The sequence below is a fragment of the Pristiophorus japonicus genome, chromosome 22 (assembly GCF_044704955.1).
Source record: "Pristiophorus japonicus isolate sPriJap1 chromosome 22, sPriJap1.hap1, whole genome shotgun sequence".
In the NCBI taxonomy this organism is placed as follows: domain Eukaryota; kingdom Metazoa; phylum Chordata; class Chondrichthyes; family Pristiophoridae; genus Pristiophorus; species Pristiophorus japonicus.
In genome coordinates, this window is record NC_091998.1 from 4,199,630 (window position 1) to 4,219,420 (window position 19,791).

At 46.4% G+C, this 19,791-nt stretch overlaps 1 protein-coding gene across 1 annotated transcript in view; it reads right to left on the reverse strand.

Moving 5' to 3' along the window:
- LOC139234823 (collagen alpha-1(XXIII) chain-like) overlaps positions 1–19,791 on the reverse strand; it is a 123,884-nt gene that overhangs the window by 103,051 nt on the left and 1,042 nt on the right. Inside the window, exon 2 of the mRNA XM_070865547.1 lies at positions 19,468–19,537. Within this exon, the coding sequence (XP_070721648.1) occupies positions 19,468–19,537 (70 nt within the window). The remainder of the gene's footprint in view (positions 1–19,467; positions 19,538–19,791) is intronic.

Here is a 19,791-nt window from a genome sequence, read left to right on the forward strand (position 1 = left end):
GGGAGTGAGGGAAGGAAAGGAAAGGAGAGAGGAGGGAGTGAGGAAGGAAAGGAAAGGAGAGAGGAGGGAGTGAGGGAAGGAAAGGAAAGGAGAGAGGAGGGAGTGAGGGAAGGAAAGGAAAGGAGAGAGGAGGGAGTGAGGAAGGAAAGGAAAGGAGAGAGGAGGGAGTGAGGGAAGGAAAGGAAAGGAGAGAGGAGGGAGTGAGGGAAGGAAAGGAAAGGAGAGAGGAGGGAGTGAGGGAAGGAAAGGAAAGGAGAGAGGAGGGAGTGAGGGAAGGAAAGGAAAGGAGAGAGGGGGAGTGAGGGAAGGAAAGGAAAGGAGAGAGGAGGGAGTGAGGGAAGGAGGAAGGAGAGAGGAGGGAGTGAGAAGGAGGGAAGGAGAGAGGAGGGAGTGAGAAGGAGGGAAGGAGAGAGAGGGAGTGAGAAGGAGGGAAGGAGAGGGAGTGAGGAAGGAGGGAAGGAGAGGGGAGTGAGGGAAGGAGAGGGGAGTGAGGGAAGGAGAGGGGAGTGAGGGAAGGAGAGGGGAGTGAGGGAAGGAGAGGGGAGGATAGGAGAGGATAGGAGAGGAGAGAAGGAGGCTGAACGGCCGGGCCCAAGACTTCGGGCTGGATTTACAGGTAGGTGGCGTCGGGTCCCGGATCCGGGGGGGGGGGGTCGCAGAGAAAAGAGAGTCACGGAGGTCGGGGGGGGGAAAGAGTCCTGGAGGTCCGGGGGGGGAAGAGAGAGTCGCGGAGGTCGGGTCGCTGGGGGGGGGGGGGGGAGAAGCGGAGGTCGGGTTGTGGGCGGGGGGGGAGGGGGGGGAAAGAGAGCGGAAGTCAAGTCGGGTTGGGTCGGGTGGGAGATGATCCTTATCCACGCAGCCCCAGTGAGGCCATTCGGCACTCCCACAGTTTGGGCGCCTGGAGCTACTGCACATGCGCGCCCACTGTAGCGTGCATGTGCAGAGGTCCCGGCACTGTTTTCAGCGCAGGGACCTGGCTCCGCCCCCCCACAGCTCGTGCTGCGCCGCGCCGAGTGCCAGAGGGCCTGCAGGGAGCCGGAGAATAGGTGAATTTTTTTTAAGGTGCACTTTGTGGCGCGAAAAACGGGCGTCCACGTCCGGGCTACGCCATTTTAGGCGCAGCTCGAAACTTGGGCCCTGTGACTTACCATGCCATTAAAAATTCACTTACACTTGAATGGACAAGCCCTCACTTTTTCTGGTGTGCTTAGTGGGCGTCTTGTGGGTAAGTACCCCAACTTCACGCCGTTCAGTGGGTGTGAATGTTGAGTCTCTCGGCGACTGTAAGAGCAAAGCTTCTGTTGGAGCATCTCGGACCGCAACTTCCTGATTTCCACTGAGCATGTGCAGGCCAGAGGTTGCTGTCCGATTTACTCCTTAATTACCTGCTGATAATCACACTGTTATTTTTACCGCAAAATCCAGACCCGAGTTTAGCATTGGTGCAAAGTGAAACTGCTTTGTATTGACAATACAGTTCGAGCATAAAAGCAGCCCAAAACTTAGAATAATAGCACTGTTGAATCTTCTGTGATTGATGAAACACGTTGAATTTATAGACAGTGAGTAAAAAGTACCTTTTGAAAAGAAACGTACATTACTGGACAGGAGGATGTATAGATCCAGGCATTAAGGAATGGCACTGTAGCAACTTAATTTCAAAAAATGAAGGTAATTCGTATTGTGTCTCAGCTATCTTTAGTCAGGTGAATTTAAGTGACTTTACACTTCCTTTTATTGAACTCCACACACAAGACATTAGAAAACCAACTAAAGATTCAAGCATACAACTAAAAATAAAAATTGCTAAAAACAACATTTTATTACGAACCAATATTAATAAAGGAGATACACACGTTAATACAATCACAGAGAATAATATTTGTATTGCAAAATAATAGTTTTAGAAGAAAATTCACCAGACTGAAACAGTGAAAAAACAGCGGTTATATTATGAAACAATTGAATCAGGATAATTGAAGAATGTTACTCAGAACGTTTGAATGGGTGGCCATTTAGAATCTGTGCCCTGCAACAACACAGCCTGCACTGTAGCCCACCCTGCCTTTATTAGCTAACGTGTAAAATAACAATTCCCAGGAAGTTCAAAGATGCTCCAATCTTCTATTTCTCCAAGAGGTACAACATATATTAAACTACAAAAGATATTTATATTCTGCTCCTTTTAGACCCCCTGCAGGTACTTCTGCTACTTAGAATAAAAATCAAGGGGCAATTAATCTTTCTTGGCAAAGGGTGAGCGTCTCAACAGGTGTTTGTGAGTTTGTGAGTTTTGCCCAAGGCAACGGTTTTTCTACATGAATATTGGCACATCCACTGTAAATACAGCAAACTCCCGGGATCCACTGTAAATATAGCACACTCCCGGGATCCACTGTAAATACGGGCACACTCCCGGGATCCACTGTAAATATGGGCACACTCCCGGGATCCACTACAAATAAGGGCACACTCACGGGATCCACTATAAATACAGGCACACTCCAGGGATCCATTGTAAACATGGGCACACTCCAGGGATCCACTGTAAACACTGGCACACTCCCGGGATCCACTGTAAACATGGGCACACTCCCAGGATCCACTGTAAACACGGGCACACTCCCGGGATCCACTGTAAATACAGCACACTCCCAGGATCCACTGTAAGTATGGCACACTCATGGGATCCACTGTAAATTCAAGGTACACACCAGTACCTTCTCTGTCTTAACTTCCAAAAAGAGTATTAGCTACCCAAAAGGTAAATGGTGCTACCATTGGTGAAAATGTTTGTCGATACACAGCAATAGAGACAGCCTGCTCGTAAGTCAATTAAAAAAAAAATCAGAATTCTCCAGACCGTGTTCCTATGGGGATGCTAGGCCCAGACAGACAGAAATCTGATGTGGATCCCCCTAAGGTACAGATGTGTCCCAGTGTCAAAGCATATAACTCAAGGGCATTGTAATGTATTTGCTTCATGGGTTCTTTGCTTCAGAATTCATAGCAACATATTGCTATGAAGAACTAGTTGGTTTATTAACAAAGGTTTAACAATCACACTACATATTACCAGTTCATCCACCAGGTTCACAACCACCTGCCCCATCGTGGATCCCCCGAACCCAACTGGCTAAGCCACTCACAACTCAACAGCCCTAAAACTCTTTTGGTTGGAAACACAATTAAACAGTTAAATCAAGTGCCCCCTGATCTGGGGGACACTCCAACCACTTATCAATGCCCTTTTTTGGGGTTTTTTTTTTGTGTTTTTTATGGGGGGTTTTTTTGGGCACTAAAAGCATAAATATATACAAGTGCCCCCTATAAAAGGGGAGGGGGCACCAAAACTGGCAATAAACAAATTAAACTTTAAAACATATAAAATCAAATCAAAATTTGGTTGCCGGGCGTGATGATGCTCTCCAGTCCCTCCGGCGCCCACCTCTCGCGGAAGGCCGTGAGCGTACCGGTGGACACCGTGTGCTCCATCTCCAAGGACACCCTGGCCCGGATGTAAGCATGGAAGAGAGGCAGGCAGTCAGGCTGAACGACCCCCTCGACCGCCCACTGCCTGGACCGGCTGATGGCACCCTTGGCCGTGCCCAGGAGCAGTCCTACAAGGAGGCCTTCGGACCTACCCGCTCCCCTCCGCACAGGGTGCCCAAAGATCAGGAGTGTGGGACTGAAGTGCAACCAGAAATTGAGGAGCATCCCCTTCAAATATTGGAACAGGGGCTGCAACCTCGTACACTCCATAAAAACGTGGAACGCGGACTCTTCCAGACCGCAGAAATTGCAGGCGGCAGAGGAGCCCGTGAACCGGCTTAAAAATTTATTGCACGGGACTGCTCCGTGCACCACCCTCCAGGCCAAGTTCCCAATAAATAATGGGAGGACTCCATCGGGGACCCCCACCTCCTCCGGACGGCAAGATGGTACGCCATGGCGTGTCCGGACGGCAGACGAGGATGGCAAGGTTGAGAGTGTGCGGGAGCAGCCCGTACAGGAAACCCCTCCGCGCAGAACTGAAAGGCACGGAGGGGGTTTCCCCGAGGCGGCTCAATTTGTGAGGCGCCAGCTCGCGAGGGAGGTTCCGGGGTTTGGCGCCGATGAGGAATTCCGTCCGGACGGGGGTCAGTTCAGACGGGATCTCCCCACGTGCTTGAGCCTCCTCGACACACCTAACGGAGTCAGGGCCCAGAGCTGTTTTTAGCGACTCGATGGCATCGGCCGCGCGGCGGATGTCGGCCGAATTTAGGCGCCGTGCCAGTATGTCTGGCGCCATCCAGCCCGCTCCTCCGCCATCGAGCAGGTCCCTGACCCTGGTCACCTCGCCAGGCACAGCCCTCTCTTCCGACCGGCAACTAAAACCTCGGTCGTGGAGGTACGGATTCCTGAGCAGCGGCTCCTGCAGGACAGCCGCCACTGCAGCCGGTGGAGAGCTGCGCGTGATGGTGACTTTGTTCCGGATCCTGATGAGCTCCTTGTAAAAGACAGGCAGCACCTGGATGGCGGTCCTGACGCCCCCCAGGCTCACAAACAGGAGCTGCGTGTTGTAGTTGAGGCTGTACTGCTGGCGGAAGAAATACGTCGCCAGCGCACGCCACCTAGGAGGGGGCTCGATGTAAAGGTATCTCTGCAGGGTCTGAAGACGGAAAGTCGCTAGCTGGGTGCTGACGCACACCAACGCCTGACCGCCCTCCCTAAGCGGGAAACTCAAGACCGCGGCAGAGACCCAGTGCTTCCTGATGTTCCAGAAGAAGTCCACCAGCTTCTTCTGTATCTTGGCGACAAACGCAGGGGGAGGGGTCAAAGCGACCAGCCGGTACCACAACATTGCGGCCACCAGCTGGTTTATGACTAGCGCTCGACCCCTGTAGGACACCACTCGGAGCAGTCCTGTCCAACGCCCTAGGCGAGCGGCGACCTTGGCCTCCAGCTCTCGCCAGTTCGCCGGCCAGGCTTCCTTGTCGGGGCTAAGGTAGACTCCCAGATAGAGGAGATGGGTCGTGCTCCAGGCAAAAGGCCTGAGCTCCTCCGGCAGGGAGTCCACCCGCCACTGACCCACCAGGAGTCCGGAACATTTCTCCCAGTTGATCCTGGCGGAGGATGCGGCTGAGTAAATCTCCTGGCACTCACGCATCTCTACAGGTCAACGGGATCTTCTACCATGAGGAGCACGTCATCGGCGTAAGCCGAGAGGACGACCTCCACGCCCGGCCCTTGCAGAGCCAGTCCCGTCAACCTCGTCCTCAGGAGGCGCAGGAAAGGCTCCACGCAGATGGCATATAAATGGCCGGTCATGGGGCATCCCTGGCGCACCCCTCTCCCAAAGCGAAGGGGCGCTGTCAAAGACCCGTTAACCTTAATCAGACATTCTGCGGCGGTGTACAAAAGTCGGATCCGGGCGACGAAATGTGTCCCGAACCCGAAAACGCGCAGAGTTCCGAGCAGATAGTCGTGATCCACCCTGTCGAACGCCTTCTCTTGGTTGAGGGATAGGAAGGCGACCGACAGACCAGCCTCCTGGGAATGATGGATCAGGTCCCGGACCAGATGGATGTTATCGTGGATTATCCGGCCCGGGACTGTGTAGGACTAGTCGGGGTGGATCATGTGGTCCAGCAGGGCGCCAAGGCGAGCAGACATCACCCTGGCGAAGATTTTGTAGTCCGTGCTGAGGAGGGAGACCGGGCGCCAGTTCTTAAGTAGGCGGAGATCGCTCTTAGGCAGCAGGACGATGACTGCCCTGCGCCAAGAGAGGGGCATCTCCCCGGTCGCCAGACTTTCCCCCAGGACCACGCGTAGTCGCCCCCCCAGGACGTCCCAGAACACTCTGTGGAACTCCACGGTCAGCCCATCCAGCCCCGGGGCTTTCCCCCTCGAGAGCGCCAGTCAGCTCCGCCAGGCTAAGCGGAGCTTCCAGATTTTCGCCGCCCTCCAGGCCGTCCTTCGGCAGGTCCTCCCACAAAACTCTACGCGCTTCCTCGCTGGACGGCTCCAGAGAGAACAGAGCCCCGTAATAGTCTCGGGTCCTGTTGATGACGCCCTCCGGAGCCGAGGCGAGAGAGCCGTCGTCGGCCAGCAGCGTCAATAGCTGCTTACGGACGCCCTGTCTTTTTTCCAGCGAGTAGAAGAAGGGGAAGAAGAAGGGGGAACCGGATCCGCGACCTCACGAACGCACCTCGGGACCAGACGAGCTGCAGGTCCTTCAGCGCGGCCTTCTTCGCTTCGTACACCGTCCGCAGGACCGGGTCCTCGACGACTTGACCGAGACGGGCTTCCAGGTCGAGCACCTCTTTTTCTAGGCGCCCGACCCTGGCCGTCCGTCTCTTGGTCGACCCCCTCGCGTACTCTTGACAGAAGACGCGGACGTGAGCCTTGCCCACGTCCCACCATAGCCTCAAGGAGGGGAAGCCCCCCTGCTTCCTTCTCCAGTCGGACCAGAATCGACGGAACGAGTCCTGGAACCGCACGTCCTCCAGCAGCCGGTTGTTAAAGTGCCAGTACGCGGACCCCGTCCTCGCGCGGAGCGAAGCGAGCTCCGCCCACACCAGGTGGTGGTCCGAACACGGCACCGGCCGCATGGAGGCCGCCGGAATGCAGGAAACGTACGCCCGAGACACGTAAAGGCGGTCGACTCTGGACCATCCTCTTCCAGGCATCACCCAAGTAAAGGCGCTGGAGTCGGGGTGGAGATTTCGCCAGACGTCCACCAAGTTGAAGGACCCGACCAGGTCCCTCAACTTCTCGATCGCCGTCATGCTCTGCGGGTCACAGAGCGGTCCCTCGCCTCGGGGGTGCAGTTAAAATCCTTCCCCCCCCCCCCCCCCCCCCCCCGAGAACAATGCAGTCGCCGACATCGACGGAGTCAAGAAAAGTGGACACTTCTTCGAAGAAACGCGTTTGCTGCGGGCCGGGCTGAGGGGCGTACACGTTCACAAGGTGGAGCGGCATGTCCCCCAGGCAAACCGTGACGTGCAGCAAGCGGCCTGGCACGGGCTTCAACAGCTCTGCAAACCTGTGAGCATCCTCACAGGTGCATACATTACAGACACAAAGCATGAAATGAGAAAGGCCGATCAGATCATGAGTTTCACTTGATCCAGAACTCTAGCGAACCCATTCCGAGAAAAGATCCTGCAAGCATCTAATGGTCCGCCTCTCTTGCCAATCTAGTTACAAATGGAAACTTCCCCGATATTTTATATAAACAACCTTTAATATATTAAAGACATGCATCTAATAAAGAGGCAAAATAGGCAATAGTACTCTACAAATCATCTGTGAGTCAAACTTCAAGTGGGTAGTGGTGGGAGGGAGGCGTCGAAGAGCCTAACAACCTCTTGCATTAACCTCTTGCACTTCAGAAAGAAGGATTTTACCCGCGTGGAAGAAAAACAGATCTGGACGGAGAGCGACGAACGAAAACGGAATTTGTGGATTGGGTCAACAGAAGCAGGAGAAACGGTTTAAGAAGCCTTGTGAAAGAAGGGATGAGGCAATCCGTGCAGCAGGTATATGATCAGACCATGTTTTAGGTAAGATCCCATTTTATATTCTCAGAAATTCCTCCATAATACAATCCAACAACATTGCTTTTACTTTTGAGAACATGACACAGGAAGACTCATTTTTTTACCATTATAAATTTACATTATGACGTCTTGTGAAATCAGCATCTGCTATATATTGCGGGCCATTGATCTCTGATTAGTGTCAATTCCCAGCCTTGTTTATACTGTCTGACTCGGGCAGCCAGATCGGAACATTGTGCATATGTGCTTATGGACACGAGCAGTGCCTCGCTCCCAAGCCTTGAATTTTAAAGTGTGTGTCTGGGAGCACTACTTGCCCCAGAATATTTCAGTGAGGTGTCCTTAAGTTCACGAAGTGATGAGGTGGGCTGAGCGCTGAGCAGTTCTGCTCAACACTGCACTGTCAAGGCAATACAGCGCGAGAATGCCTCCTCAAGAGTTCCCACACCCCTGCATTGTAAAGTTGTACCGTTACTGTTGCAGCACTGACACCAAAGTGGTGGCAAACCTGCACTCAACTCAACCAACTCCCAACTCGTCCGTGTTTTAGATAAGACGTTAAACCGAGGCCCCGTCTGCACTCTCAGGTGGATGTAAAAGATCCCATGACACTATTTCAAAGAAGAGCAGGGGAGTTCTCCCCGGTGTCCTGGCCAATATTTATCCCTCAATCAAAATAACAAAACAAGATTATTTGGTCATTATCACATTGCTGTTTGTGGGAGCTTGCTGTGCGCAAATTGATTTCCCACATTACAACAGTGACTACACTCCAAAAGTACTTCATTGGCTGTAAAGCGCTTTGAGACATCCGGTGGTCATGAAAGGCACTATATAAATCCAAGTCTTTCTTTCTTTTTGCGGAATCCATGAATATACAGGACTCCGATGTGCTGAACCCAAGATGTCTCTGTGCTTTTGATGCAAAACTTGACGACTGAAGCAATTTGTAAGACTGGTTCAAGAAAAGAAAAAGGAAACCAGTAACAAAACAATGCCTCTTGCTGTTGATTGCTACCCTTGGTTTACCTCACATTGGAGATCTATTTAAAGGCTAAATGGTTAACTTTGTCCTGTGAAGACAAGCACAACACTTTATATACTGCCAGAACATTGCATACCGTGAAGCACTGAAAATACCAAATAGAATGACAACAATGCTAATGGCATCTGTTAGGTGAGTGATGCCCAACAGGTGAATATTGACAGCCTCATCATTCAATCACCATCAATACATATGACTGGTACCACTTGGCATTGGTGGCATGTCACTGACAGGTCCTTGGTAAAAGGAGTCCATACACTTGATAGATTACTGAAAACAGGTGGGTGAGACCATGCTGTTTATTCACTGCACCTCGAATCGGAAATACTCTCTGCAACAGCTTCAAGAGTGACCCTTTGGAACAAAATTAGTTCACTGTTGCCTCCTACTTCACACATGCAGGATGTAGAACAGCGATTGTTGCTCACTAATGCAACTAAGCACAAAGCAATTTCTAACAGCCTGAAATACAATATAAGCAACATCGTCGCGCTCTTGCCCCTTGCATTACAAGAGTTATTTTGCATATCCAATAATATCTACTTCACATTTTCTTTCACCCCTGTAACTTTCAAGTTAACAGTTTTACAAGTGTAATGGCCGAGGACAATATTTGTGTCCTAGTAGGGATCAATCCAGCAGATTAAACACAAGACGTGATAACTGTTATTGATGCTAAACCATACCCTTCTGAGGGAGGCAACCTTGTAAGATGGTGCTTTTTACAAACTAGTCGATCTGCTGTGCTTATATCCAGTGCAGGAAGATTTCCCTCTTGCGTCTATTTAATGGAAAAAACAACGGAGCACTTTTAACTCAAACATGTCCCAGGGCACTACGCAGCGACATGAGGAAAACAGATGCTAAGCCAAAGAAGTCGATTAGGAGGAGTGACTAAAGGTTTGGACAAAGATAAAAATCATAAAACCAATGTTTATAAACAAATTTATAATTTTGCAACATGTATCACACGGAGGAATGCATTGCCAGGGAGCCAGAAGATACACTGTTTTAAATTGGGATACTGCTATGGCCCAACAACAGTGCCTCTTCCACCCCCCGCAGAATCAGAGATGTCCTCTCCCCTTCCAACAAAAGTGTCTCTTTCTTCTCTACCCCACAACTCCTGGGGTTTCTGTCTCTCGTATTTCAACAGGGTGCTCCCAGATGATTTTTCTCCATCGCTATCCCATCTCCTCTTGTCCCCTCCCCTCCAATAGGGTCGCTCTCTCTTTGCTCCCCTCCCTCTCAGTCGTTCTCTCTCTGCAGTTGCTCAATTGAATCTACAAGAGAGGTTCAGCCTTTTCCATTTGAGAGAATCCCCCTCCCGCTTCTCCCACCCCCGGGATTGATCTCCTCCTGCCCATTCTCTGCAAGAGGGCATTGCTTCAAAAATATTTTACTCTACAGAATGCAGCAAAAGAGCCTACCATAGTTTTTTTTTTAAAAAAGGCTCATTTCTTCTCAGCACTATTATTTCAGAAAGTGAGAGCGTATTTACAAACATCGCTAACCTCTGCTCCTCACCCTGAATCCCTGTCAATCACATCAAAGAGTGCTGGCATGAATAGCAGAGGTCAACGAGTTCCTGAAACAGAGCCCAAAAACAGTATGTTCAGAGGAAAATATAATATTCTAGTATCTGCAAAGTTTACATGTAGCAATGTTTTTGGTTCTTTAATAAACAAATCATTCTGCAGTAACCAGAATACTACACAGTTTAAAAAATGCCACGGTTTGGAAGCAGTTCTTGTATTATCTTGGTGCTTAGACCCGAGTATATTTATCACACCAACAATGCTTGGGAACTTTGTTTTGTGGATTTTAAAAACGTACTACAGATCATATGTTCTGAGTTTTCTCCTGTATCCGGAATCGAGCCAAGTTGGGAGATAAATGTCAATTTGAGAAAACAACTTTACTGCAAAGGGTTACAGTTCTTTTCTTAAAAAAAAGCTTTATGTAAATTTGATTAAATCAGGTTTTTAAAAGCTTAGAAATTGCTGTTTGCAATAAATAGGATATGAATGCTTAACATGCTCATATGATACTTTATATTTCCTATTTTAACAGGTGTTCACTTCCATTAAAAATAGCAGACATAGTAATGAGTGTTTATGTGTTAATATGCCAACTAATTTCTACACTTAAGTGTTTATCAGGGATTTTGCCAAGTAGTTTGTGTTATACACCTTTAGTATTGCTAAAGCTAGCTGCAATAAAGCTACAAAAATCATTTTGAAACAAAACAAAAACTAAATTCTATTTCATTTTAATTTAAAGTTATTCTGATGCATGAAATAATTACAAAATCAACGAGTTTATATAGCGCCTTTAACGTAGCAAAATGTCCCAATGCCCTTCACAGGAGCGATTATCAAGCAACGTTTGACACCGAGCCACATGAGATATTAGGACAAATGCTTGGTCAAAGAGGAAGGCTTTAAGGAGAAAAGAGCGGTGAAGAGGTTTAGGGAGGGAATTTAAGAGCTTGGGCCTAGACAGCTGAAGGCACGGTCACCAATGGTGGAGCGATTAAAATAGTGGATGCTCTGGAGGGCAGAATTAGAGGAACGCAGACATCTCAGAGGGTTGTGGGGCTGGAGGAGTTTACAGAGATCGGGAGGGCGAGGCCGTGGAGGGATTGGTAAACAAGGTTGAGAATTTTTTAAAACACAAGGTTATAAAGGGCACATTTTAGAAGCTTCCTCATTTTTTTTTATAAAAGGAAATCTATCGGAAGTTTTCACTGCAATCAGTTTATCGATAAGTTTGTCCTAATTGTTCTTTATTAATAATCACTGAAACAACTTGCCTTTTCATACATTGTTATTTTAGCAGAGACAGATGCCTGGAACATAGCAATCCCTCTAACCCAACAAAGACACAGGCAATGACTTGAAGATTTTGACACTACCTGACCTATTCTAAACTGGACATGCCAAAACTATGCTGCATGGGGTCATAGCTGCAGACCGCAACAGGTCATAACTTTGTCTTAAAATAGAGCCTAAAAGGAGGAGTATAGAATTTGGGTGGTGGTGGATTTACAATGAGCAAGATGTGCTTCCATCAGCTGCTACCCTTATAAAGGCAGCTAGAACCTGTGAAAAATTGCCACAGACCCTGTCACAGACAACAGCTCACTGCTGCTTCACCAGTTGTCATATGGCCAGTATGAACTGGACTTGGAAGAAAAAAATAATTGAGGGAAAATTCATCCAACTCACTAATTCCTTTCTTAACTGATAGGCTATCAATTCAGCCACCTGTCTGAACACTTATTCACCATCCCTGCGAGAGTGGGGCCTCCTCGTAGGACTGCTCCTGGGCACGGCCAAGGGTGCCATCAGCCGGTCCAGGCAGCGGGCGGTCGAGGGGGTCGTTCAACCTGACTGCCTGCCTCTCTTCCGCTCTTACATCCGGTCCAGGGTGTCCTTGGAGATGGAGCACGCGGTGTCCACCGGTACGCTCGCGGCCTTCCGCGAGAGGTGGGCACCGGAGGGACTGGAGTGCATCATCACGCCCGGCAACCAAATTTTAATTTGATTTTACGTTTTAAAGTTTAATTTGTTTTAATTGCCGGTGCTTTTAGTGTCCCCCTTCCCTTTTATAGGGGGCACTGGGGAAAATTGTTATTTTAGTGCCCAAAAAAAAACCAAAAAAAAAAGAAAAACACAAAAAAAAAAAAAAACAAAAAAAAAAGGGGGGAAAAAAAGGGCCTTGAAAATGTCTGGAGTGTCACCCAGGTCGGGTGGCACCGTTTATTGTTTTTATGTTTTCACAGGTGAACTCAAAAGAGTTTCCCTGCGAGAGTGGAGAAGCTGGCTAAGACTTCCTTTTATTTTCTCACCTTACCTCCTCCCCGCTCTCTCGCTCTCAGATGGTATCTCATGCTTGGCTACAGTTCCAACAACCATTTTTTCCCAGTGCGAGTCCAGACAGTAGGAGTTGGCAGTCCATTGATCACAGAGAGTCACATCCCAGCTAGATCTCGTCTTCACCTGATGTCGGCACACATGGACTCTCAGACGAAGGTCACTGATTAGCAACCAAGAGTGGGAATACCGGCTAATATTTCCCTCCTAGTGAATAGACAGAGACAAACAACTGTGCCCACATTGTGGTGCTGACTGAGATCAGGTCAAGTCCGCACAGACCAGGATCTGAACCTTGGACACATGTGTGGAACAGTTCCCCATGGGCCAATAGCACAACTAGCCTGGGTCAAGAGTTTTAAACTCTAGTAGATTCTTGAGTTACTTGAACTTCCTACCCAATTTTATCAGATCATGCCCATCGAACGCAGCTTTCAGTATCAACGTCCAACACAGACAGAATTCCATATGGAGGCCACGTTACAACAAAGTCGATAGAAATTCTACCATTTATAAATACAGAAAATGCACAAGATTTGCACAATAAATTATGATATTTCTTTCCAAAGAGAATGAAAAAATATGCCCTGTTCTCCATGGATGCGTGATGTGCACTGCATGTTGCATGATATTGAATTGCATCTCAAACAGTGTTTTGGCTTCCTGGTACTACAACAGGGGAGTAAAAGGGACAAAAAGGGGGCACTATATACACCACCTAAGACAATATATTTTACATGTACGTGTTTTGGGTTAAATATACTATTAACAGATGTCCAAGGATACAATCAAGACCACTTGCAGTGCAATTGTTTCTGTGTGGACACCGGTGACCTAATCTTCCCCCATCTTGATCCCATTGTTTATTCAGCTGCAAACACTCTTCCCTGCACTTTACATCCAACTACTTTCCTCTCATTTGTTGTAAGCGCCCAAGTAAAACTCTTCAGTGCCAAGCTAGTGTTCAGATGCTGCAACTAATATTGAAAGCCACAGCAAGCAGAGATCATAAGAGAGACAAGAACCATATGGACTGACCCAATAAAAGAACTTTGGAAAAGTAAAAAAATGCAACGTTGAAGAGGAAACCATGTTCCAGGGGAGAAGGATTACGGAAATGAAATGAGTTATTTATTCTATTTTAATAACTGAAAATAATTGGGGTGTGGCTGTCCCAGTCCAAATTTAATCAATTCCAGATTCTTAAGGACCACAACCCTTCAATACCAAGCTACTAAAGATCTAGCTCATTGCTCATTTAGTAAGAAAGAATTCACATTCATATAGCTGCCTCTGAACATCTCAAAGTGCTTCAAAGGCAATTCATTATTTTGAAATGTAGCCCCTGTTGTTATGCAAGCAAACACGACAGCTGGTTATACACACAGCAAAAGCAGCATGGAGATAAATGACCAATTAATCTGTTTTAGTGATGTTGCTTGAGGGATAATTGCTGATCAGGACACTGGGAGAACTCCCCTATTCTTCTTCGAAATAGTGCCGTGGGATATTTTACATCCACCTTTAACATCTCATCCCGAAAGACGGCACCTCCTTCAATATTGCACTGAAGTGTCAGACTAGATTATGTGCTCAAGAGCCCGGAGTAGGATTTAAACCAATAACAATTGACTCAGAGACAAGCAGTCTTGAGGTCTGCGAAACATGAATTTATTTGTTATCCTAAAATGCTTGTATGGTACAGTTTCTGAAATTAACTTCTACGACCTTGTTGGCTCAACCATTCATTTCAGCAACACAAAATAATTCACTATTTTCTTACTTATAAGCCACTCACATGATGAGAAATTTTATACAAATACCTATATATTTAGAAAAGTCACAACTAAAGTCACTTTATACTCAACTGCTACAGTACCATTGAGCCCAGGTAACACAAACCTTCATGAGATTTTTGTTGGTGCACTAGCTAATAGGGATATCCATTCATATGAGCTGTTTCCTCAGTCGCTATGGAATTATCTATGCATTTGTAATCAATATTGAAGGCTTCACTTATAGTGCATGATCTGATAAAATTGGATCAGAGCTTCTGGTAACTTAAGAGCTTACAAGAGGCTCTTGACCCGAATTCTCAGGAGTGCTACCAGAAATTCTCAATAGTCTACACTGTTGAAAGCCTGTATACAGATTTTTCTGAAGTGATTACTTTTGTTGCAAATGTGCCTGGATATGCAAACTTTTAAAAAAGAATCTGGGATTCTTAAAGCTGCGGATTTTTGGACTCCTGCTTAGCAATACTTGAATTTCAAAATATCCTCAAGTTAATCATAATGTTTTTACTTCGAAATATTTTACATTACCATAGAAACATAGAAAATAGGTGCAGGAGTAGGCCATTCAGCCCTTCGATCCTGCACCACCATTCAATATGATCATGGCTGATCATGCAACTTCAGTACCCCATTCCTGCTTTCTCTCCATACCCCTTGATCCCTTTAGCCGTAAGGGCCACATCTAACTCCCTTTTGAATATATCTAACGAACTGGCCTCAACAACTTTCTGTGGTAGAGAACTCCACAGGTTCACAATTCTCTGGGTGAAGAAGTTTCTCCTCATTTCGGTCCTAAATGGCCTAGCCCTTATCCTTAGACTGTGACCCCTGGTTCTGGACTTCCCCAACATCGGGAACATTCTTCCTGCATCTAACCTGTCCAATCCTGTCAGAATTTTATATGTTTCTATGAGATCCCCTCTCATTCTTCTAAATTCCAGTGAAAATAAGCCCAGTCAATCCAGTCTTTCTTCATATGTCAGTCCTGCCATCCCGGGAATCAGTCTGTTGAGCCTTGCTGCACTCCCTCAATAGCAAGAATGTCCTTCCTCAGATTAAGAGTCCAAAACTAAACACAATATTCAAGTTTAATTATTTTTTTAATTTAGGGAGAAAAGTATTCTTTATGCATTTTCAGCCCAATGTAACCCATTCTATCTAATAAGTTTCCACCATTACAGTGCAATCCTTTAAAAAAGTTCCTTACCCAATCAGAAATGAAGCAGGTTATGTTTGCTTGATGTTAAGCAAGTAAAGTCTGTCCACCAGCCAAGCATTGATTAACTTTAAGACAATTTATTATTTTTTTTAAAACAAAGTTGTCTTTGGAGTTCAAATAATTCACATTGACAGCACCTTCCCATTAAAACAATACATTTTGGAGCTCCTAGAAATAAACATTTCCCAGATGCTGGATGAATAGACTGCACACATAGAGGTAGGTGCAATGGAACTACTATTGATGAATAAAAGTAGCTGGCGGATTTCATATCGCGGAATTGTTCAATATAATGGAGGGCTGGGGAGTCCTCAAATTCTGTTTTTTACACATATGGTGCAGCAATACTGTAGGCACTGAGAGAAGACAAGTACAATTATCGGCAACATCGGGTCAATTACAAACAAACTATTGAAACCGTAAGAGCTTTTCCCTCTGAAAATTCTGACAAATAGGGATGCAGATACTGGGGCTGTCTTGACTATTCTAGAAGTAGCCCCTGTTGCAGAATGTTTTGACATTGTATTGTGACGGTAATACGACTGCCTCACCAGTTTGTTGCTGTCAGTGTGAAGCCCATTAGGTCCAGTGCAGCGCTCGGTATACGGTTATGTCAGGAGATGAGGGATGGAGTCTAACTGAATTGCTGCAACATAACACGACATAGTACTCACAACCAACAAGCTGGGCGTGAAAGCAAAAAGTTCATTTTTTGCTGTTCGGATAAAGGGCAGGCTCTATTTTTGTAATAATGATGTCATTATACCAGGTGATGCTTTATTGAAGCATGGTCGACAATAGCGAGTGTCCACTCGGCTGTGTGCTGTGGTAAAGCCGATGTTATGAGTCAGCCAGTCAGATGAAAGGCCTGGTTTGCTCCATATACAATGTGCCTGACAGAACCAGGCTACTGACAGGCCTTCATGTAATAAACTAAATACCTATAACATAAGTGGGTTGGTTGTTGACAGGACAATTATTTAAAGCCATTACTCTGCCAGATCCATTACATTAATACAAATTTTCCAAGGGACAATACTTTAGAGAAATTAAATGTCTCAGTGTAATATGTAAGGGACTTAAAGTAGGATACATTTCTTGTATATTATTGTTACAGGATACACTTGAAAATTGATTTTAATTTTACAAAGTTAAGTATTTGCATGCAGAGGCCAAAGGGAAATGAAATGATTTCTTACTATTAAGGCCAACCAGAATTCTACAATAGTATAAATATTTAGCTAGTTTCCAATCAGCTTTGTGCCAAGCTGCCCCATCATAACGCAGGCACATCATGCTCTAGGTATCTACTGCAGACAGTGAATCTCGTGGCAAGCCCATTTTACTAGCGTTACATTTTCTCTTGCCCAAGAAGCCTACTTTGTCTGTCAATGTTGATTTGGAATGCAATTGTTGCTTCGCAATTCAGTTATTGTGAGTACACACATCAACCACAGCCTGGGTCACACAGGCATTCCTTCAATCAGTGGCTGTGGTCATGTGGTCTGGATTTAGAGTGATTTTTTTCTGATATCAATGGTACCTACTTACACAAGATCCAAATGTGGGGGGAAAAAATTAAAATAAAACCCAGATGTGTGCCTAATGGAGTGTATAAACTGTATCAAAACAAGATTATTGCCGAGCTCTTTATCAGCATAGTCATCATGTGTTTTTCAGTCAAAATGTTAGTAAATGTTCAATTTAATCTTTCCATACAGGAAAACACAACTCCCAAATGATGCAAGACCCAGCAGTCAACTTGGTTTCTAAGCTTCTCAAGTTCTTTTTCTTTAAAACAAAATAGCACCACTGAGGAGATAAAGAGTGTAACAGCAAATGGCGAAAGTCTAAAATAAAGACACAGAAGGGCTGTAAATATGCGACAAATCAGGCAGCACCAGGGAGGAGGAAAAGCAGGTTTCAATATTGTGCCAAATGTTCCCCAAAAATTCCCCAAAACTGGAGGCAGGCAAGGACTGCAAGTGATGATTGGCCGGCAGTACATCTGATCAGCACTCGTTGATCACTTTGTTTGGGCTCGTTTCATAAACGGTCTCAGCAACCTTCTCTGTCCAGCTCTGAGAAGGGGCTTCCCGGAAGTGTTCACCTATCTTTCTCCGTTTCAGACTGCTGGACCTGGCCTGTACTTCCAGCATTGTAATGTTTCACGTTTCGCATCCTGACCACATTGGGAATCATTCTTGGAAAGAATTAATGACTTAATAATGCATCATCTAAACAAACATTTCTCCCAGCCCCAGGAAAATCTTTCCTTTTCTAATTGTCCATAATCCCTCATCACTATCTTAAATTACATAGAATTTTACAGCACAGAAACAGGCCATTCAGCCCAACAGGTCGGTGCCAATGTTTCTGCTCCACACGAACCTCCTCTCACCCTACGTTACCTAACCCCATCAGCATAACCTTCATTCCTTTCTCCCTCATGTGTTTATCCAGCTTCCCCTTAAATACAGCGATACTATTCGCCTCAACCCCTCCCTGTGGCAGCGAGTTCCACATTCTCACCACTTTCTGGGTAAAGATGTTTCTCCTGAATTTCCTATTGGATTTATCAGTGACTGTCTTATATTGATGGTCCCTAAATGTGATGCTACTTTAAAAGAGGAAAGCTCACACAGGTACAAGGGCAAGTCTTTAGTTTGACATCAGTACTCGAAGTTTGCCTACTTAGAAAGTTCGGCACCTTAAAAGTAATCCAATGTGTGAAGTTGCTTGGGAGGTCAGAAGGAGACTTCCTTTACACTTCTGGTCTCCTTTCTCACTCAGCTTCCTAGCACTAGGTCCCAGGAGGGCTCTGGCGGCAGCGCGCTCCAACCGAGCATGGCTTTAGGACCTGGGCGGCCACACATGGTCCCAGCTGGAGAGCTGCTTCAGGAGGAAGTCAGCACTTTATGCGGTTAACGGTCTTTAAGCACACACACTGCTGGCGCTAAATCTACAAGACGTTTACCTGTATCACGCCGCACAAAAGGTGCGGGGTTTTAAAAGAATGTTAATTATATAGATTTTTCAACAATGTAAATCTAGCTATGTAAATGCTAAAATCCACATGAAAATTTAAATAAAAGTTTTCTTTACAAATTAACAAGGGACGAGGAAGGTTAGTGCAACCCTCCCCCTCCCCCCATCTGCATTTTATAAGAATTTACTGCCCCCCCCCCCCCAATAATATGGACCATTAACAATCAACGCCTTTTCATATTACAGAAAAGTTGAATTAGGGAGGTTATGTAAAGACAGCGAGAGTGCGAGTATTTCTGTCCCCAGCAGTCGGGCTGTGTAATGATGGTAATTACTGTAGGGTAACAGATAGCTACATCGCTACAATCCGCGGATTGCTGGCGCGAGAGCACTAGAATAGCATTTCTAACTGTGCCAGCAACCAAAGCTTTAATCTTTTCCGCAACTATAATCTTAAATCCAACTCTGGACACCCGAGATCACATCAAATGTTAACCCCTTTCGGTACCGGCACAGCTTTTTGAAATATCCACCGATTTTTTTTTTTCTGTTGCGCGTTTGCAAATTGTCTCAGTCCTGGGAGGTATCGGTGGAGACGGCACTTCGATTAGGTCTCGACCCAACTCTCTCTGGCCGTGTCTTATTACCACACCAGTCAAACGGATATCCTCGTCTGTCAGAATGTCGATCGTGAATTGGGAAAGTGTGCAAATGTTTTATGGAGCCACAGACAAGATCTACCTTGCCCTCCTCCCCCAAAAAGTCACCCCAATCTGATTGCAACCTTTATTCGGAACTTTGAAACGGGCTGTCCCCCCCGCCCCCACAATTGTAAGAAATGTGTCCCTGTGCAACTTCAATAAACCTGCTCGCTCCCTCGGGGAGGGCTCCCTGCCAGTGTTGAGATGCCGGGCAGTTACTCTGATGGTTGGCTGGAGGTGGGAGAGAGGGGGCTGGAGGCTGTTCCAGCGGGAGGGGAGGTCTGCTCAGGTCTTACCTGGGGGACATACGCAGGCGCCAAGAACACTGCGGGCTGTTCGCATCCTGGGTAAACGTGCCTTCAGCTTCTGAGAACGGAAAGTAAGGAGAATGGAATCACAGGCAAATACTATCTGGGACTGCACGCACACTTTTACAGAAAATAACCGCAATAGCAATTTCATGCAACGGTTTCTAATTCATAAAACATTAGACACTACAAAAAAAGTTACTAAACTATAGTTACTCTACTAGCATTTTTTTGATGTTAAACAAGTAGATGTTGAAGATCCCAGCGATTGGGGGGTTTCTCTCAATTCACAATATATTAAAAATAAACTTT